We start from the raw sequence: 20,663 nt of genomic DNA, 5'->3' as shown, positions 1-20,663 counted from the left end.
AATAAAAGACTATCATGTCGCTTGGTCTAAACTAACGTAACAGAGTATTCTGCTATGAGACACACTGCAATAATATCACATCTAGAAATTGCTAAAAGTGAAATAAAATCCAGCTATTCTAACTGGTTATAACATAACAGGAAACATAAACAGGAAATTGTTATAACATAAGCAGGAAATTGTTTAGCCCTCAGTCTATATGTGGGCATGTTGATTTAGGAATGTAAAATTCAGAATGTGGTTGTGAAAATTTAGCAAGAAATATAAGATAGTAAGATATACTACAAGAAGTATATTTTTGAGTCATGATCCAAGTTAAAAAATATGCCATTTCTCTTAGTTCTCAAATTAGAAATGCTTAACTACAGGTGAAAAGCTGAGCCATATTCTGCTCAAATGCAGTATAAAGTCACTAGTCTGTTTTACAAATTTAGTGTCAAGTTTCTCATTTCCACAAAACCTCCCTGATTCTTTTATGAATTTTAGAATACTTCAGCTCTTCAGATCTTCTTCTCCTCTCTGTAATTTCTTTTCTCCAAAATCTTTTTAACAAATAAGTTTCCGTATGTTTATGGCCAAATCAAATCTGCATTTTTTGTTGATAAAATTTTAGAGAAAAAGAAAATCACACAGATCTATTAATACCAATGTCTGAAAGACAAGTAGGATAGGTATGTTCTTAGGACTGCATTGCCTCCGGTCACTCCATAGTATCAGTAATTCACATTCTGTTTTGAAAATAAAAACATATTCCACACATTCATGTTCGCTGAAGAGCTAGATAATGTGACCATAATGTCATAGAATGTCTGAGCGGCCCAAAATAAATTCTCTGAAAGAATGAATCATGCCATTATTATTACCTGAGTGTTAATGGGATGATAATTTCTTTTGGCAGAGAGCTATTCACATTTTTCCACCACTTCTCCAGTAGGATGAAGCTGGCATGGATTTTGAGTAGACCTTCTCTCAGATGCTGACAGTACAGTCTACTTTCACATCCTGTGCTGGATCTTGTCCAGCAGAAGACAATGAACAGTCATAGTGGCATAAGCTGGGGCTTCATGAAGTGCCAGCTAGTCTGCCACGGTTAGCCCAGAAGGTTGTTCACAGGAGCAGCTCCTGTGATCAACTACCCACAGTCATGTCATGCCATAAACACAGACATGTGTAAGAAGAAAACTGACCATAGGTAGAATCACATAGGCTAAAAACTGTCACATCAGCAATGTATACCCAGAACTTTCAAGTGAGCTGCCTTTTGTCACAGTGAAGTGATAACATGGAGACATATGTCTTAGTAAAGACATAAAATAATAATGAAAAGTAATAGGTGTCTGAAGTAAAACGTTTTGTCTTTTATAACACATTCAAGAATCATCAGGTTGTGTTTACTCCATTCTCTTCCCCTCCCAAAAATACTGCATATTATATTTTTTCTGTTGTTGGGGAGATAGAATTTTGTTGCGGAGATAGAATTGAATGTGAAATCATATTAGCTCTGGTGCCACCTGCCTATGATTTGTGGAAGAGAGAAGTGTATGAACTGCTCTATTTTCTAAAATCAATTAGCTTACAAATCTGTAATAACTTCAAAAAACTACTTCTAGCTTTTTTTAACTCCATTTCAGGATTGTCTTAAATTTGTACATATATTTAATGTTTGTTTGTATTATCTTTTCTGTAAGGTTGTGTTTGTTTTGGTTTTTGTTTCTTTTTCCTGGAGCTATGTTAACGTTAACCTAAATATTGTGGTGAAAAGGGACAATAAAAGCTTCTACAGTCTGCCCTTCCTTTCTGCCCACAGGCTCGACACATACATTTTTATCCTTCTCACATCCAAGAAGTTCTAACTCTTTCCTGCATCTCCTCTTTAATAAAAAGTTCTGGTTCAGAAGGAAATGTGACAAACCCAACTGTTAATTTGACACTGGCACAGCTCAAATTTTGTTTTTACTGTCCCTGTCAACAGTCAAGCACTCAGACCATATTCTCATTTTTATCATCTTGCATTAAATCTTTTAACTTCATACAGAAACTTAAAAATTCTGCCATAGGCCAGTGACCACTATGCTCATAAAAAGTATATCCAGTATTAAAAATAACAATTCCAGAGGCTACTCAAAGATTTCACTAACTAGTTCCATTCAAGTGCATTTTCCATGAATCAGAAAAGCTTGGATTTTCTCTGTGCTGGGATTCAAATTAGAAACTTAGCAGGAAGTAAGTAGAAAAAGAGTGCTCATATATTTATGCTTCAGAATCTTGGGTCTTTAGGGTCAGCAACTGTCTCAAAGTTACTACTGAAATTAAAGACTGTCTTCTCTTCCTGATTATCAGTGACAAGCATCTATTTTCTCTCTTTTTTTTTAATAGGTAACAATAGGAAAAGTACAGCAGTATAGCTAGTACTACAGCACGTCCTGCCACGTTTCAACATGATAATAAAAAGATGCCACAAACTAACAACTGAGATAATCTCAGGAAATGTCAGCTTCTTTTTTGGTTGTATGGTTAGGGTATCAAGACTCTGATGAAGACTGAGGGCTTCCTTCATCCTTAATCCACACATGAGGAATGAGGGGCAGAGGAACCATCCTTCTTGGCACAAAGGTGATTTAATAATCTCCCCTTTGTACGTGGATTACAGGTCATCTGACAATACTGGAAAGTCTGACACTGCAAACTGCAGTAGACAATCCCTGCTGTGATTCAAATATCTATTTGTGGTCAAACTTAACTCTAGTGCTAATTAAGGAGTAAATGTAACATAAACAAGAAATAGCAGTGCTATACTGAGCATGAGGCAAAAATATCTGCTATAACCACATATCATTCACATTTTTTTTTTGCTCATGTCCATGTCATGCTCTTTTCACTGCAGGCAAAGATCAGCAAGTACAATATGTCAACATCTCAGAGAAACAGGTACAGTAGTGAATCACACATCACAGAATAAGCGAAATACCAAAATTCAGATTAGAACTCTGTTTTTTTGGAAGATGCTAAAAATTTTGCATGAGTAATAATTGCAAAAAACATGCACATAATAATAATAATCTGAACACTTCCTTTTTATGATTGAGTTTATTTTCATATTAATACTTCCAGTCCAGGTTATCTACCATTCCTATGACAGGACAAGAAAAGGCTTTGAATAAAACTGCATATAGTAAAAAAAAAAAGGAGGGGGGGAACAAGAAGTGCAATAGCAACGAAGAGAAAGCTAGATGGTGCTAATATACTGACTTCATGGTTTCAACTTACTGTGCACAAACTTGGCAAGACAGATCAAACATTAGAAACAGATATAGAAAGTGCAAACATGCTATAGTTCGATAAAAGTCTCCTTATCTTAAAATTTGATTCATGCTGTTCATAACAAGTGAAAAATATCAACTGATATTTCTCCGTGTCCCCTCTCGTTTTCTGATCAAAAAAACGAAAATAAGGTTATACTCTCTATTGATGAAAAAGATATTTTCAGTAATAATTGAAAACTAATGTAAAAATTTGTGTCTAATACAAAATTATAATAATTGAACATATCTATGGAGTGTATTCCATATCATAAAAGCTGTGGGAGCGGATTTTCAAAGATGCTGTATACATATACTTCCCTTTGAAGCACTGCTTCTAAGAAAATTTTTACTTGATGTTTTAGCTTGTCTGAAAGTTGTTTTCTGTTTGAACATTTTAGTGTGGGTGAGACTCTAGCTATAACAAATTGTGTAGAATTGCTCTGAAATACCCATTTCCACCCAGAGGAAGGTCTGAAGCCGTGTCTAGATACCCTATATTCAACACAAAAGTCTCTGTATGAAAGAGCACACACTGTGCTTGCTGAGAGAAGTGTGATTGCATTCTTAACACCTAACTTTGTAAGAGTAACTCAGACCTGAAATAGATTCATCTCTCCAGTCACCTTGCACACTTCTCTGAACATAATGATACTGGAAACAGACCTCATCTTCAGATCAGCCTTCAAATGACATGGCTCCATATTACAAAGCCAATTCTATTCCTCCTCCTGCCTTTCTTTGCCACGTGGCCATGGATCAGCAGCACTGAAGAACTAGCAACATCATTGTTCTGCCTAACTTCTGTGTCCATGAGACTCCTCTTACCTGACTTAAACGCTTGTTAGAAACTATGACAACCATTCATCCAGGTGATAGACACACACCACAATCCACAGAGAAACTAGTGGACCCTAGTTCTATTGTCAGCTCTGACACTGAACTGTGTGTGTGACCTTGGACGGTCCCTATTCATTCCTTGTGCTTCATTTTACTCATCTATAAAACAGACAATTACGCTCACCTTCCTCCTTTGATGAACTCTTAGTAGTGGGTGAGAGTGTCATAAAAGAGAAAGGAGATTTGTCCTATAACTCTGCATCTTAGAGACTTATTCAAGGCATTAGTTTAACAGATCTTTAGTTCTGAAACTAGAGCAGAAGGAGGAGAAATGTGTGATTTCAGTCATATATATATATAGGATCCAGGGGCTATATTCAGCTATATTATAAATGCCTTCCTAAGAACACTTCAACACTTTTCATGCAGTCACTTCCAATTGTGCAAGACAGAAAGCATTTTAAAAGCTTAGCAAATTTATTTTGATCTTTATATTCTGAAAAAGCAGCCATAAAATAATAATCGAAATGTGTGAAGGAAAAATCACTTCACATAGATCCAATACATGCTTTAATTTTATAGAGCATAAGCTTGAAAAAGAAGAATTTTATTTCGTTAGTATTTATTTTTAGATATGACTATTATAGATTGCTAATCATTTAAAGTAAATTATTTGAAAAGGAAAAAAATCAATATTCCTGTTTAATTTAATTAATTAATTTATTTATTTATGAAAGCCATAGAAATGATACCCTTTAGTAACCACTAGGCTATGCTATCAGACAACTCAATAAAACTGTAAATCCACAATCCGCTTGGGTCTGTGGGTTCTGCCCACTGAAGAATACAAAATATTTTGACAAAAAATAAATCTACTTTTATATATATACGTTTAATGCTAGAACATTAGTCTACAAAAAAGTCTTTTACTGCAATCGGTTACATGGTAAAATTGTAATTCAGTTTGAAATATGTTTTCAGATTGTCAGATGAAAGTTGTTACCCAAATCCAACAACAGACTGCCTTCCTTCACTATGAGCTCAATTTGAATCTTTTATGGTTGATAACTCAATACTATGTAGAAAATACAAGTTAGCTAGTTCAAAGATGAGACACATACAAAAAGCTGGAGAGGTTTCTGAAAAGTAAAATCGAATAAAAACTTAACTGGAATAATTTTCCTGACACTACATTAAAGGTGTGCTATTACGATTTTAAAATACAATTCTCAAACATAACAAAATTCCAGAAGTAAGGATACTTGCATCACTTCAATTTGCCCCTTTTCTATTTACATTATGACACCGCGCTTAAATCTGTGACTACATGCTAAAATTAAATAAAATAAAAACCTTCCGGCTACTTCCAGAAATAAGGACAGTAAGCATAAGTTGGTTTCCAGCTCCTCAACTATTTGTTTTCTTTAATGATCTGTTTCATTGCATGCTATGTAAACTCTGCCTTATATACAGAATCAAGCTATCTGCTTTTCTATCTAATTTTGCTTTACCAGAAGGCTGCAGAACCTGAGATCTCAATAATGCCAATGGTCAGAGCATATAAACCATGGGTCAAGTGGCATAGCAGTAACTGCTCCCCTTAGATGGCTTCCCAAGACTCACCTTCACATGTCCATGAGATTAGCAGGGAGGATTATTGTCACGCTCTAAGGGGAGAACTGAAGTAACAAAACTTTAAGGTTTAAGACACTAAGATAATTGAACTTTTAGGGTATCTGACCTAGTGCCATAACTAGCAGTCCAGAGGTGACTGGTGACTGTGAATCAATGACCAGGACATCAATGACCTGGAGAACATTATGATGTAGGGCAGATGGACACTTTCCTTTCCTTTCTTCATCCTCTCCATCCCTTCCAGCTTGTTTCAACCCTGTCTTCTTGCATACTCCTGCCATGTTATCCCATTTTCTTTATCCTGGTATTTGCAGTCCTAAACCTTCTAATTTCAGTCCCAATCTCCTAACACCAGGGGAACTTCCAGTTCTTCTCCCTGTCTGGTTCCTCTCTTCCTCATGTCTCCTAGTTACCAATCACACATCTCCAGCAAAGTTCCACTGTTAAAATCTTGATCAGTCACGTCTAAGCTTTCTAAAACAAAATGAGGGCTGAAAAAAGTACCTCAGAAATTTCAGCCCAACTAATTTTAACTCTACATATTTTACATATTTATAACTAATTATATACATAAATACGATAATATATGCTTTTCCTAAATAGCAAGTTCTTGCTTTATTTATTTATTCATTAAGGTCTATAAATTCTAGCATTCAAAACCAGTCCTCTAAATGACACTAATACTTTTGCATCTCAGGTTAGCTCATCATCTATCTTTACGCATCATCTGAATTGAATTGAATTTCTGACTATTGCAAACTCCATGAAACAAAGATATAACACAACAAACTCCACTGTTGTACAGTTTTATATTGCTTTTGAACATCATTTTATGGCCAAATATGGTTAAAGACAGGCACAGTTGGACAGAATAATAAAACACAGACATGCAGAAAATGGATACTTACCCACAGTGCTTCATGTGTGGTGGCTTATCCATTCTCACTGCCAGTTTAATTTTCAAGTCACTGTCCTGGCTGTTTTTGGGGACTATCATTTTATGCAGATCAGGAGACTTTGAGCTATTGGATGTTGGATATAACACTACCTAGAAGTTGCAAAATAAAAAATTTACTCAACTGATACAGATAAATCTTCTGGTCTTTAATGACACAATCTATTTAGAATCTAATCAGCTAAGATTTTGTTGCATCTCCTCCAGTTTGAGAGCAGGCTGACAAGTTTTCTCTGGTCTAAAAAAGCATTTGACTCAAATATTGTAACACAGAAGTTTTCAAAATGAAATTTTCTTACAAATGCAGACTTTCATATTATGAGTCAATAAATATTCTCCTCTATTACTTTTTTTTCTGAATTAACACTGAGGCACACTCCTAACACCTGAAAATGATCATGTAGAACTAAACAAGAGCCTATAATTTTAGAATGCTTTGTATCCTACTAGAAACTCACTACTGAAACTATGCACCACAGTACAATACAACATAAAGCCCCCGCAGCACCGACATTGTCTGAGTGATTAAAACCAAAATATCTTCTTAATAACTTCATTATTCCATCTATAGTATTGATAAAAACCAATTACAGTGAGTCACAGAAATCAATGATTAATTTCAAAATAACTTTGCTAGAAAATGAAATATAATAAAAGCATGATACTATGCACAGTTCACATGCATAGTAAAACAACCATATTGTTATATTTACAGTGATAGACAGACATATGACAAAAATTACTGAACTTAAAATATTTATTTATAACATATTTCAATAGATACCAGTCAAATTACCCAAATCACTTAAGTAGTAGCAACTATACTAGTTAAACTGTACTTTTTGATTGCTATTAATTTTAAAGTTTTAATTTATCTCCCATCCAAAAAGCCTTTTCATGTGTAGTTCAAACAATTAAGAGCATGACTATTTAATAAAATTCTTCCCACACTAACAAGTTCATCTGTTAAATGCTGCTGAAATATAGTTCCTCTTAATTCTTACTATGGACAATATTCTTGCCACAATTTAGATTGCAAATGATAAATATGCTACTTTGGAAACTTATATTGCATTGAAGAGTTCTAGATTACTGTTTTCACAGACAGTACTTAAAAATAACAAAACACACATGCAAAATACCTCAATATTCTTAATGTTTCTTATTTCCTGTAACCTAAAATTAAGTTAACCAGTAATTAATTCCATATATATAGTATGTATCTTGTGGCCTTATGTATAATACATAACATATTCATTCACCTCTGTGCTATTGGGAAAGTTAAATGAAGGACTTGAAGAAGAATCTCCAAGCAAGCATAAATCAAAAGGATAGTATTTAGCTAAAAATATTGCAATAGTGTCATTCAGATCTAATCAAGCGAAAGATGACATAAGCCGAACATCTTGAGTTTCTCGCCTCCGTGTTTGGCAGAAATATGTGCCAATATCAGGAGGTCTTGAGAAGCAGAGAAATATGATGCATTGCCACTTTTCAAGTGTGCAAGTTTATTAACTCCAGCGCGAGAAATAACCTGTCAGAACTACTGAGTAGCTTAAGTCCCTTTTAAAGAGATAGTAGAAAACATGATACAAACAGGCTTTTCTAAATCATATTTACTTTTGATGTTCCTTTTTAATAAATGCATACCTAACTTATTTATAACCAAGCTTATTCCCTCCACCCCAAGAAACAAGATAATTTTCATTTTGTGTAAAAGCCATCACTTAAAACAGGCTAAATCACTATGAATATAGGAATCTTTCAGTTCTGAAGCATCAAACAGAAAATGACTTTTAATTTATTTATCTTTTTAAATGCAAGATTATATAAACAGAATTATTAGTCATTCTTTGCATTTAATCACTTGATAATTCATAGAGAATTATCAGTAATATTACATTTTTTTTCCCCTTGTTACAAGCTGCAATGGCTGTTTTTCTGAAACCGCTTATTACTTGTCATGAATCTCAAATGACATCTTTCTCCTGTCAACTTTTTGAATTTTTAGAATGTTGATGAAAATATAAACAGACAAGTGCATAATTAATTCATAACTTCACGACAGTTCCTTGTCTGAATTTTTAAAGAAGTATTTTGTAGTTTTGTTTTCAAACCTCTACAACGAATAAGTACCTGGCAGAAGTGCTTATTAAATATGCACTCTTATATTTGCCTTATATTTTGTCATTTCTTCCATCTATGAGCAATGTGAGCTGAAAATATGTAGCTTATGCAAACTGCATTTACAAGAAAATCAAACATTTTTAGCAGTATACACACACTCAGGCACACATAGCATTCTATAGGCATTAATTATTTCTGCAATACCCTTAAATCTAGCAAGTAGGCAGCAGGAATCATCACAAATCATTTTTATCGGGTGGCACAATGTGTACCCTTCACTAAAATCAACAAAGCCCAAACATTGTGTAAACTTGAGAAGGAGAAAAAACTACTGAAATATGCATTAGAAATATTTTTTTACTCATCATAAGACAGTGTTGTGCACTGTCATCCTCACTGTTCATGGAGGAACATCCTAGGCTGTTTTGTCTCATTTCCTTTCAACATTGTTTAATGAATTTTAATCTTCTAGGTGGAATCCTATAATCTACTTTCAAAAATAAAAGGGTGTCTACTTGGGTCTTCTTTGGTGGATAAAAGACTAACTCAGAGGATATTCTTTTACTATTCCTAGTACTTGTAAAAGTATTTCACTGAATTTCTGCTACACTATGAAGCACTGAATGAATTTCTTTCTTTATTTTGTTATTTATTGTTCTTATACTTGTGAGTACCATTATAGCAGATTATTCAGTAGCAAAGTAGTAAACAATAAGCTCTTAGTCTAGGACTGTGTTCGAAACAAGTAATCTTACAGATAATATTCAAGTTATAACATTCTATTCATGATCAGAATAGGACATGAAAAACATAGCTGCTGTGAACTGTATTGACTCAGTTTATTTAAAGTATACGAGTAATCTCGGTATACTGTGATTTCAGATAAATCAGTAAATTCAATCATCTCACAATAAAAAATGATTGTCCAGTTGTATCTAGTATCCCATTGCCTCAGCTCACACTTCAGTTGAAACAGTGGCAAGTTCACTTCTTTATGCCTCTCCTTAAGTAGATGTAAAATAAACAAAAAATCTTAAATATTATAGAACAGTGTATTTTATGCACTTGTGCGAATTCTCAAAACATTTTTAATTACAAATGGCCAATAAATACCTTACAAAATACCCTGAAGAAAAAAGAAAAAAAAAAGAAATCTCTTTGACAATCTTTTCCTTTCTCAAAAAAAGTTGTCCTCAGAAAGCAGATCACCCTCAACAAAGATGGGGGCAAAAAGTGCATGACCATATCCAGGCCCTGCTTCATCCAGCCCAGCCTCATTCTGCTCAGCCTGGCCCCATCTCAACAAGGCTGCTGGGTCTCAGCTCCAGTCCCACCACAGTTCTGTGCTATCATGTGTCTCCAGTCCTCATGGGGACTGTAGACATGGCCCATGGGCCCAGTGCCCATGGGGGCTGCCCCCGCTGCCTTGGGGACTTGTTCCATTAGGGTAGGGGGACCCAGTCCACACAAGAAGCCACCAGCTGAAGTTCAAAGTTAAGCTCAGGAAGGTAACTCTGATCTGTGTCATCCTACATCCTATATTTCCTTGCTGCCTGAACATCTACACACAACTCCATACGTTGTTCAAGTGTCTTCCAGTCCTTTCTTCAAATTACACAGTTCTCAGTAGGAATGTCAGGTGCTTTAGGGGACAGAGGAAGTTCCCATGCTTTATGGGCCGTGTCAATGCACAAAGGGTGCTAAAAACGATTACTTTTTATCACTGATAAAACAGCATATTTTCTTTTTATCTTATTTCTGGCCTAGAATGAAGATTTCCAGCCTGAACAGCTAAGGTCTGGCTAAGTTACAAGCAAATGTATCAGATGGCCTTAATTATAAGCATCATTGCCAGCTCTGCTTAGAATAAAAAATATACTCAGGGTTACGTAAGAAGCACCAGAACGAACTGCAGAAACCAAATTCGTCAACTCGTGTGTTCTAGACAAGGCACTTTTTCTGCCTCAAATTATGAATATTTAAACCTAAGAAAACCAATGAGTGCCCTCCATGTAAGACCAAATGTTGCCACTTATATTTTCTAGGAGCTTTCATCAAGCAACAAGACTAATAATTCATTCTATAGAAGATTTATCCTTTCACGCTTAAAAATGTAGTGATTCAAAAAGATAAATGAGGCCAGTGCAAGTAGAGACGACAGGCAAATTTTATGTTATGAAATAAACATCCATTATTACTTGGCACAACTAACTGGCAAATGGAGCAATACTGACATGCGCTGCTAGTCATTGCCTAAGTGAAGAACACAGGAAAATTTCCTAGTCAAATACATTCTGTTTCACTGATTTTAAAATTACAAATTAAAAGTTACTAAAGCTGATTTGGAGTAGGAAGTAGATGCCTGATGACAATGTAGGAAGCCTTTAATGTTTGAGCAATTCTGGCCACACTTTCAGTTACTTAGGTGACACTGCTTTTTGCTCTTCTATCTATGAACCTTCTTGCATAATTTGGAAGTTTGGAGCTGGTTAGAGTTATGCCAGCTCCTTCTCCAAATGTCCCAGTAGCAGGTTATCATAGCTTTGCATCTGAGTCTGTTGGGCTTGACTCACTGTAGACTCACTGTCCCCACAGCAAATGGAAATAAGGTAAAACAAGAGAGTAAGATTGAAGGGAAAGACTGAAAAAGGAAAAAAAGAAAAAAAAAACTGTCTCGGAGAGCATCCTGGAGAATGCTCACGAAGGAGCACCCAGCCTCCATGGTCTCACCTGCTGAGCAATCTCTTACTTTCCAGCTCTGATTGTATTATAGCTGGAACATTAATACAACATTCTTATAAAAGCTGTTTTAAAATCCCCCAAACTAGCAAAAGACAGCATATAGTGACAGAGCTATCTAAAACACTGTTTTCGAGAAAGAGCTAAGAAGACTTTGTAATTTATGCAATCAATAGGCATCTGCTGATGCTGCCACCTGAACATTTCCTTTAATTGATTTTAGCAGTTGGTAAGTGTTGTCTAAGTGCTTCCCAAACAGCCTCTTTCTCAAATCTAAGAGAGAGCAAGCCTGAGTGAAAAATATGTTAAGAATTTCTAAAGAAAGACATTCTCAGCGGAGATATTGAGAAAACCCCTCTTAGCGTGGAAACAATAACACTAAGCCAGACATAATATGGTGCTGATAGGCAGACCACTCAGGGGATAAGAGAGAGTGAGGAGGAGGAGAGAGAGAGGAAAAAAAAGCAATGCATTATCGTTTCCCGAACTTGAAAAAGATAGAAAAACCCAGACCTGCAAAACCTCAATCATTTCAAAATGTGATGGAGAAACACATTTCCCCTGATGGCAGGCTTTAAATTAACATATTCACAGTACAAAATCGTCTCAAGCTCTCAGAAGCTTGTCGAACACAGCACAGCATATAAACGATATGCCTGGTGCTGTCAGCATTCAGAAACCAGACAGCCATGTAAGTGTGGATACCAAGACAGTAAGCTGTTTTATCACGTCTTTAAATCAAATTCGGAATAAGAGCACCAGTGGGGAAAAAAATAACCAGAAAGCTAATTACTGTTGGCTGCTGATGATTGTGACAAGCAGAGTGGAAGACAATAGTTTTCTTTTAATTGAATAATCAGTGCAAGAAGACTGAGCTATTCCTATATTCAAAAAGTATCACTAATCAAACACCACCTGCTGTTCTCACATTGTATTCACATGTGTTAAACAAGCACAATGGTTGTCACTTTGAATTACTAGGTTTGAACATCTTCATACACAAAGCACTGAACAAGGAAAAGCGGTGTCAGGAAGGAGACAGGATCGCTGCCAGGATGATGAGCACTTCCATCAGAGTGGGAATTTCAGAAACTGCCAGGTTTCAGGTTTTCAGTAATATTCACTCCAAGCTCTGAATGCATCTTCTCATGTGTCCTCACCTGCTGCGCACACAAACACATTTCTACCAGTTTTGCCTTTTGAATTTATGAATGCATATTATCACTGAAGGGGTCTGAGCAGTGTCAGCCTCATAGGAATTGTGACATGCAATGCAAAAATATGTAATTAAACCAAGTCTGAGCGTTTATTTTCTCATTAGAACAAACTTAGCTTCACAGCTGTACTCTGTTTCAATTTCTAGTACTTAAATTCCTTCAGTCATTGTATGCCGGTCTGTACAAAGACAACTTGTTACCCAAGAAGCTCCCATTCTGCAGATCTCTAACCCAAATAATACTCTTTCCCTTCCTAAGCAGCACATTTCTCCACTTTTTTGGGGTGGGAAGGTTTACTTTTCATTTAAAGACCCTCAAAGAGATTTACAAGGAATGGGAAGAACACCCTTGTCAATACGCAGATCTTTTGTCTTTGCATTCACAACTGAACCTTTTATGTATTTATTTATTTATTTATTTACTTATGAGAGCAATGTCAGAGAACTAACACAATAAGAACTATCTCCTGTCACAAGGACAACCTGAATGTCTTGAAAGCAGAAGGTGCTAAATGCAGATAAGGTCTGGAGTTGGAAATACGAAAGTCCTGGAGTTGGAAAGGAGAAAAATCAAGGGAAAAAATATGTCTGTTGACAAAACAAAATATCTGAGACCACAGAATACAGTTAAGTTGAAAGTCAAGTTTAATATTTTACACCAAAATATTTCAATTCTTTAAAAATTCTGTAAAGCCTTTCTCACCTTCTGTCCTAGATGCTCACATATGCTGCAGTGTAATAAAGCAGTCCAAAGCCTTCCCAAAGCCTTCACCTAAACTTCGCTAGTTTTGTGCTACAGAGCAATAGGATTGTGTTAATATATGTGATTCTTAAACTCTCTGGATTTTAATAGCACCATGCTATTAAGACAACTTTTTCCAGGATCATTCCTCCATCTTTTTTCATTGTTCTGAATGCAGATATTACTGAAGGCAGGCTACTCATCTCTGTGACAGAGGTGTCCCTATAGCTCCTTGGCTACATCTTCCATGGCCTTCCCTGTCCAACTCCCTCCTTATTCCTGTGAGCTTTTCCCCATGCAGATACCAGCTCTGCCTTGGCAACACAACCAAGTGACCTTTGAGGTTTCTCAGAAGAACATGAGCAGCAAGAAAATGCATAGTGTCAGTAAATCCTGACATTAAATGAAGTGACCTAATATGTAGAAGAATCTTTGCATATCTACTGGCAGCTGGAGGACACAAAGTGGGGAAGAGCCCGCTTTTATTAATAAGCTGTCCACACCTGAATGAGAAATAACTATGAATAGAGAATTGAATTCTAAAATCTGAGCTATGCCCCATACTTAACACTTTGAAAGGAAGAATTTTAGAACATTCATTCAGTAGAAGAGTAAGAAGTCTTACTCTTGGAACTTGGTCTGCAAACTCTTTCCATCACTCCTCGTGTCTCTTCACTCTTGCACCAGTCTTGTCCTTCCTTCCATTCCTCCTATTCCTCACTATATTTATTATCCTCCAGGTCTCACTCCCTCCCACCTCACTCCTACTTTAAACATCAAAAAGTAGCAGAAGTTCATCTAGCAATTAAAAGAAGTTTTAAAACAAGGCAAGCATCATGAATCTGTGATACACATTTCTGAAAGGTAATATCAGTCAGCACATCAAGTTTCAAACATTGAGAATAATTACTTCTAAAAGAAAAAAACAATGTTTTATACAGCTGCAGTAGAGCTAGTGCTGTAGTGAATGCCTTATCCCATTTCACAGCATGTTATATCAATACTGACATTTTCTACACATAATACTCACTCTTCCTAGTTCTTTATCTTCAAGTGCCAAAACCCCAGTGCTTTCTGTAAAGAGTTTTACTTTGACGACAGGACGAGGGTGAGTAGTAGTGAAATCTCCTTGAGTTCCCCATCTGCAGTAAACAAAATAAGAAAATTTAATAAGGGTAGAGGGAAAATTTCACACAGACAGGACCGTAATCTTTTGCATAGTATACAAATTATTTCACTCTTAGGAAGGACATAACTCCAAATTATTTTTTGGCTGGGGAGGGAAGGGTGCAGGGTAAAGAAGTGAAAAAAGGTACATTTTTGATCATCAAAACTAAACATCTATATGGGAAAAATAGTTTTATTTATGATAAAACAAATCAGGTTATTAGTATGACTTTTATAATCAAAAATTGTCCATACACTTTCAAAGGGATGAAATTATATCCTCATGGGGGAAAATGGAACCAAACAAGAAAGCAAAATAAATAAATAAATATATAAATAAATAAGCAAAAAACCTTTACATGTTATCACTATGATACATATTTAAATGTAGCTTATTATTATGCATGTCATTATTAGTCAATTACTGAAGCAGAAGTCAGAAAATATAGCATAAAATGAAACTCCCAGCTCTAGACTAGCCCATAAGACCACTGTTGCTATCAACAGTTCACAATTTGTATTATTGTTTTGTCAGTTCAGAATGAAACATAGTAAAAATAATGGCTTTACTCTCTAGGTGGGCTATATTCTGAACTGTCAGTGCCCACTAGTAGACTTTTGCCTTAGGAAAAGCAAAACGCCACACTGAAAGGATTGTACCATGAATATACAGGATACCAGGTATTCAACATCTACTGAGTGGTTCAAAATAAGGGATGGATTGAGTAGAGCATTCATTCCTCCATCAGCTATCCAATTTTGTAACAAACTTAACTGTTCTGAAATCAAATAATATTGGTGCTGAAGATCTGGCAGCTTTCAACTATTACACAGCTTTCAACTATTACACAAACACCTATAAGTAAAATTTACATTTAAAAGAATTAACCTTTCAATTTTAGGAATTTTAGGAATACTAAATGCAAATCACTAATAAAGCTACAAAGTAACTGAATTATCATGACAACCCTATCTCACGATTTGCATTTTGTTTGTTGAAATTTATTTTTTCCTGTTTGCAAAAATTTAAATGTAAAAAAAAAATAATTGCCTAGATGTCTCATTCACAAAAAATAAGTTTATGACAATTTATGTTATGGTTGTTAAATGCAATAAAGCAGATATAACTGTTAAATTATTATTACTGAGATGAACAATGGACTTGGGAGATACTGGATATAGTTAGTTCACACACAATGCAAATCCTGATCATCATTACTGAAATTTCTTTTTCCAGCTTATATATCTTATGTTCTGATGTAATTACATACACCTGCTTTCTCAAAATTTAACATTTTTCTTCCAAAGTACATTTGTATTCTGTCAAATATATGTATTGATAACTATTAAAATGTTAAGATTTCCTGCTCTAATTTTCACTTCGCCTCCCTGGAGTAGAAACACCAGAATATTTTCTTTAAAAGTTAAACTACTAGGCATATTTGTTTTTATATCTACTTATTTTAGGATAGAGGTCACACTCTGGCATTTTCACTGGAGACAATACTGTTTTCCCCAGAAATGTCTTTCTGATCCACACATTTTAAAGTCAATCACCATATGAGGGATGTAGTATTAGTCATATGATTGCATAACTTTTTAACAGCTTAACTGAAGACCTTATTGTTTCCAAATAAGAAAAAAAAAATGAAAACTTTTTTTTGTTAGAAACAAACAAGCCTAACTCTATCTTTTTTTTTTTTTTTTCTCCTTCTCCTTTTGAGGTTTGCCTATCATTGAAACTTTTCCTGGATGTCTAACCCCTCAGGCATATATGGAGGCAGGGACACACAAAAATTAAGCTGCTCACAGCAGGAGGGAGCAAACCAGTTCCTACTCTTTCCTCACTCCTTATTGCCAGGAAAGGCCATTCAAGCCCACAGTTCAACTTAGTGATGGATAAATAAAGGATCCCCTGTGGCAGAACAGCCAAGTTTCTAAAAATCCTGCAAAATGTTCAAACATGAACCAGTATCTTTTTCATCATGTCATGGCATGCCCTCAAATGGCAAGAATACCTTTGTCATTGTCTTGTTTTCTACATCCCTTGGGAGTGAAAAGTAGTATTTCTTATGCGGCACTTAAAATAGTACAGTTGCACATTCTTTCATCAGCAAAAATACAATTTCCCTCACAAAAAAACCCACATTTCTAGAGGGATAATGAAGTGTACCGCTGAAGAAGCTTAGTGACTTTATTAAATATGATTAAGTCATTAATCCATGATCTTTTCTTCAAAAACTGGAATTGAATTATGAGACAGAGTAGCAGTAGAAAGGAGGAAGGATGAGGGGAAGAAAGGAGAAAGAGGAAAAGGAGGAAACAGTATAAATCTCAAAAAAAAAGCACAAATGAAAAATGCCTCTCCCCTCAAAAATTTGCAACACATGCAAAACCAGTAAGTTTTCATCATTATCTTTAATATTTGAAATCCTTCTGTTATTTATCGGAAAAGTCTAACAATTACAATCTTCCACATGATTTTATTATAAACTGTCTCTTTTCCTAAAAAAAACTAAAAATAAACAAAATTCCCACCCTGTCAGCAACAAAACACAGATTCATTTAATATGAAAACTTTTAGTTATGTTAAAGACTAAGTTACCAGAATGCTTAATAAACTTTGACATTTTATCTTTATCTGAAAAATACACATAGTTCTTTAAACATAAACATACCAACATCTATCCTGAAACTCTCTTTCTACATTTATCTTTAAGAAATCAAAGTGAACTGATTTCACAGTTAGCACAAAGAACCTTTGAAGACGAAAATGCTACATCCTATTACAGTGGCAAATTTCATATGCATGCAGCTTTGGGGTGTTAGTAACAACAAAGAAAAAGCTATTAGATTGTTCTTTCCAAATTCTGAAAATGCATCTACCTTCTTTGAAAAGATATATAAAAAGATATTTCTTTGAAAAGACATATCTTTGAAAAGACATATGGACAAACAAAAGGCTATAAAGGACCTTTAAACAGAAATACTGGAAGGAAAAAAATAAAAAGAAATAAAATGGAGAGCTAACCATAGTTTCAATCATTCAGGCTGGGGAGATGATAATATGTGTCTATATTGGGGTTACGGGGGGAAAAACAGCTATCTACTTTAAAGATTATTCTACCACCACCTCTCCTTTTTTTCTTTTTCTATTAGGCTTTCCCAATAGAAATGATTCCTTGGCAAAGTCAGTAATCTTCTATCTGGCCCTCTCTGGTCAGTTTAGTCCTGCAACTACAGAAAAGGGCTGCTGAACTTTATTCCCATCTAGCTACTATTCTGTATCATTGAACAAAAAATTATGACAACCTACTTCACTAGCACTCAGTTTAAACACTGATGGAAAATTGCTTTGCATACTATTTTTTGAGTGTGAGGAAATAGTTTCCCCCTCATTTCTGAACTAGTTAGAATTTGTTGTGTTTTTACTATTCTCATCAACATGCAGAGCACCAAAGCAAGCAGGGCTTGCTGCAACTGTTGGAAGGTATTCAGATGCTTTGTTTTGTGCACTGGGGAGGATGAAGAATCATAGAATTACTATGGTTGGAAAAGATCTTCAAGATCATTGAGTCCAACTGCAAGCCTATGCCTGCTAAATCATGTCCTTAAGTGCCTCATCAATATGTTTCTTGAACACTGCCAGGGATGGTGTCTCTGCCACTTCCTAAGGCAGCCTGTTACGATGCTTGACTACTCTTTCTGTGTAGGAATTTTTCCAGATATTTAACCAGAAACTCCCCTGGTGCAACTTGAGGCCTTGTCCTATGTTTGGTAGGTATTTTGGAGAAGAGATTGACCAGCACCTCACTACAACCTCTGTGAAGAGATGTGGTTTTCTGATAGATTGGAACTGGAAGCAAAGCAAAAATTGGCTTCCCCCCCCCCCTTACAAAAACGGGTAAGGTTTGGAATCCCTTCTTCCATTGCACTACATTGTAATAGAAATGCAAGATTTTACTTCAAGTCATATGAAGCAGTTTTTATAAATAAGGAAAACAATCTCTAAACCAATTTCTAAGGGAATGAATTCAAAAATCCTTGGTAAAATTGGAAATTGGTAACATTATTTAATGACCTAGGAATAATATTTCTCCTACACTGCTAGCATGTAAGATCTTTGAAGGCCCATGAGGCAGTATACAAATAACTTGCACAATAAAGTTCAAAAACCCTATGATGGGACCTTGCAAGCACCAGCACAAATTCAGTTTGTCTTTCTCTGTAATACAGTGAACTCCTGAGCTTTAATGCAGACATAATTTATCAAGTCATGAAGCTAAGAAAACAATCAAGACAGATTAGTAATACTTTTCTACTCAGTTTTGTAGTATTTGACTTTTGCTGGCTTCACTTTTTTGGGGGGTTGGTCACTAATGGCTCAGTAAATGCTTCAGTATAGCTGGACTAGAGTGAACATGTGAAAACAGAAGCCAATGCATCTATGAGGAGGGCAAACATGGATCACCACCATAACTGACTTTGTGACAATAAATATGGCAACAACATCTCACTTGATTTTATGTGAAAATAGAAAAGAAGAAAATTGAAAGCACTATTTTGATCCAGTTTAGGTCAAATTATGTTGCAGATAATTTATTTTGAGTTTGCTCTGTTATGGAGATATAGAATTATGGAAAAAAGAGTGAGGAGGAAAACTGGGTAGAATATCAGATTCATTTTTTGAAGTGCCATTTACAGTGAGTAGTACATCTTCAATAATTGATAAATGTAAACATCAGTGCTGCTTTATAGTTGTACCAACACAAGTCTGGACTACCAAATATATGTAAGCAATTGAACCAGCTACTCAGCCAGGTCTTGACACAGTGGCAGGGCAGATGTAAGCTGAAAAATCATTACCTATCTGTCAAAAAACATCCCTCAGGTGGTTTACAATACAGGAATACTAACAGTTTCTAATGCAAACTATGATTTTCAAAGCAATAGACATATAAATAATGCTTTAAAAAAGATTTTTTTTTTTTTTTATTTTTTCCCCTTCTTTCTAGTGTATTCCCTTTCATTAGGAAATGGGCTAAAGATGTTTCATCTCACTGATATGGTCCTTTAAAATCCTTTTTACGATTTCAGATATCTGCAACAAAATAACTAAAAAAGGCTCCACTCTGAAGTTGCATGAGAACTGACAGGTCAATCTGAGCCACTTATGCCACTTGGACTCATGCATGTCAGAAACTCAGAAAATGACCGACTCATTTTTGCTCTGTGACAGGATAGCTAGCTCAAGCAATGAATGAAATGCTCATGACCTGAGGGGGAAAAAAAGGATTTTTAATATACCTGACATAAGCAAGAATTAATTTGACTCTCTGACAGTCAAGAATTTTCCATATTAATATAAAATTATTTTTATCTTTAATATTACCAACTGTCAATATCAGTAACTGATGATCAAGTTCTAGGTACTTACCTGTGGGGGGGGAAAAAAACAAACTTATTTTACAAAAGATATTTTTCATATTTTGGTATTTTTTCATCTACCAAGTTCCAATGCCCACTGCTACCTTTGAAATTTCCAGCTAGTAATTCATCTATGGTCCAGAGAAGTCTCCTTCTGATCTATTAAGCTTTAAGTTTTAGGGCTATTGAGACAGTAGCATGTTAGTTGCCACTCTTACACACTCAGAGCAGTTCTTAATTTATGGATATATGTCCAATGATTTTTACTCGTGTGAACGATTTTGGATAACTGGACAGGACTTACTAATTTTTTTTTTCAAGACTGTAAATGTGGATCTCATGCAGGATTGATATTAAATTAAGAAATATGATTAATGTCTATTTTTTAAAATCTTGTTGCAAACTAGTCAAGGGATGCAGTAATTTATGTGCTAATACCGCAGTATTTCTGTGCTAAATGCTCTCAATGTATTCCCAGTTGCCAGCTGCAGTACAGGCAGAAAACACTAACTTGAA

At 35.3% G+C, this 20,663-nt stretch overlaps 1 protein-coding gene across 5 annotated transcripts in view; it reads right to left on the bottom strand.

Annotated features, from left to right (window-relative positions):
* CADPS2 (calcium dependent secretion activator 2) overlaps positions 1 to 20,663 on the bottom strand; it is a 276,456-nt gene that overhangs the window by 123,628 nt on the left and 132,165 nt on the right. For all 5 annotated transcript variants that reach the window (XM_026051658.1, XM_026051660.1, XM_026051659.1 and 2 more), the window contains exons 7-8: positions 14,584 to 14,695; positions 6,683 to 6,822 (exon numbers count right to left, since the gene is read on the bottom strand). In XM_026051658.1, the coding sequence (XP_025907443.1) occupies positions 6,683 to 6,822; positions 14,584 to 14,695 (252 nt within the window). The remainder of the gene's footprint in view (positions 1 to 6,682; positions 6,823 to 14,583; positions 14,696 to 20,663) is intronic.

The sequence above is a fragment of the Nothoprocta perdicaria genome, unplaced genomic scaffold, assembly GCF_003342845.1.
Source record: "Nothoprocta perdicaria isolate Ctin4 unplaced genomic scaffold, notPer1 scaffold_79, whole genome shotgun sequence".
NCBI lineage: Eukaryota > Metazoa > Chordata > Aves > Tinamiformes > Tinamidae > Nothoprocta > Nothoprocta perdicaria.
This window is presented reverse-complemented; position numbering and strand designations above follow the sequence as displayed.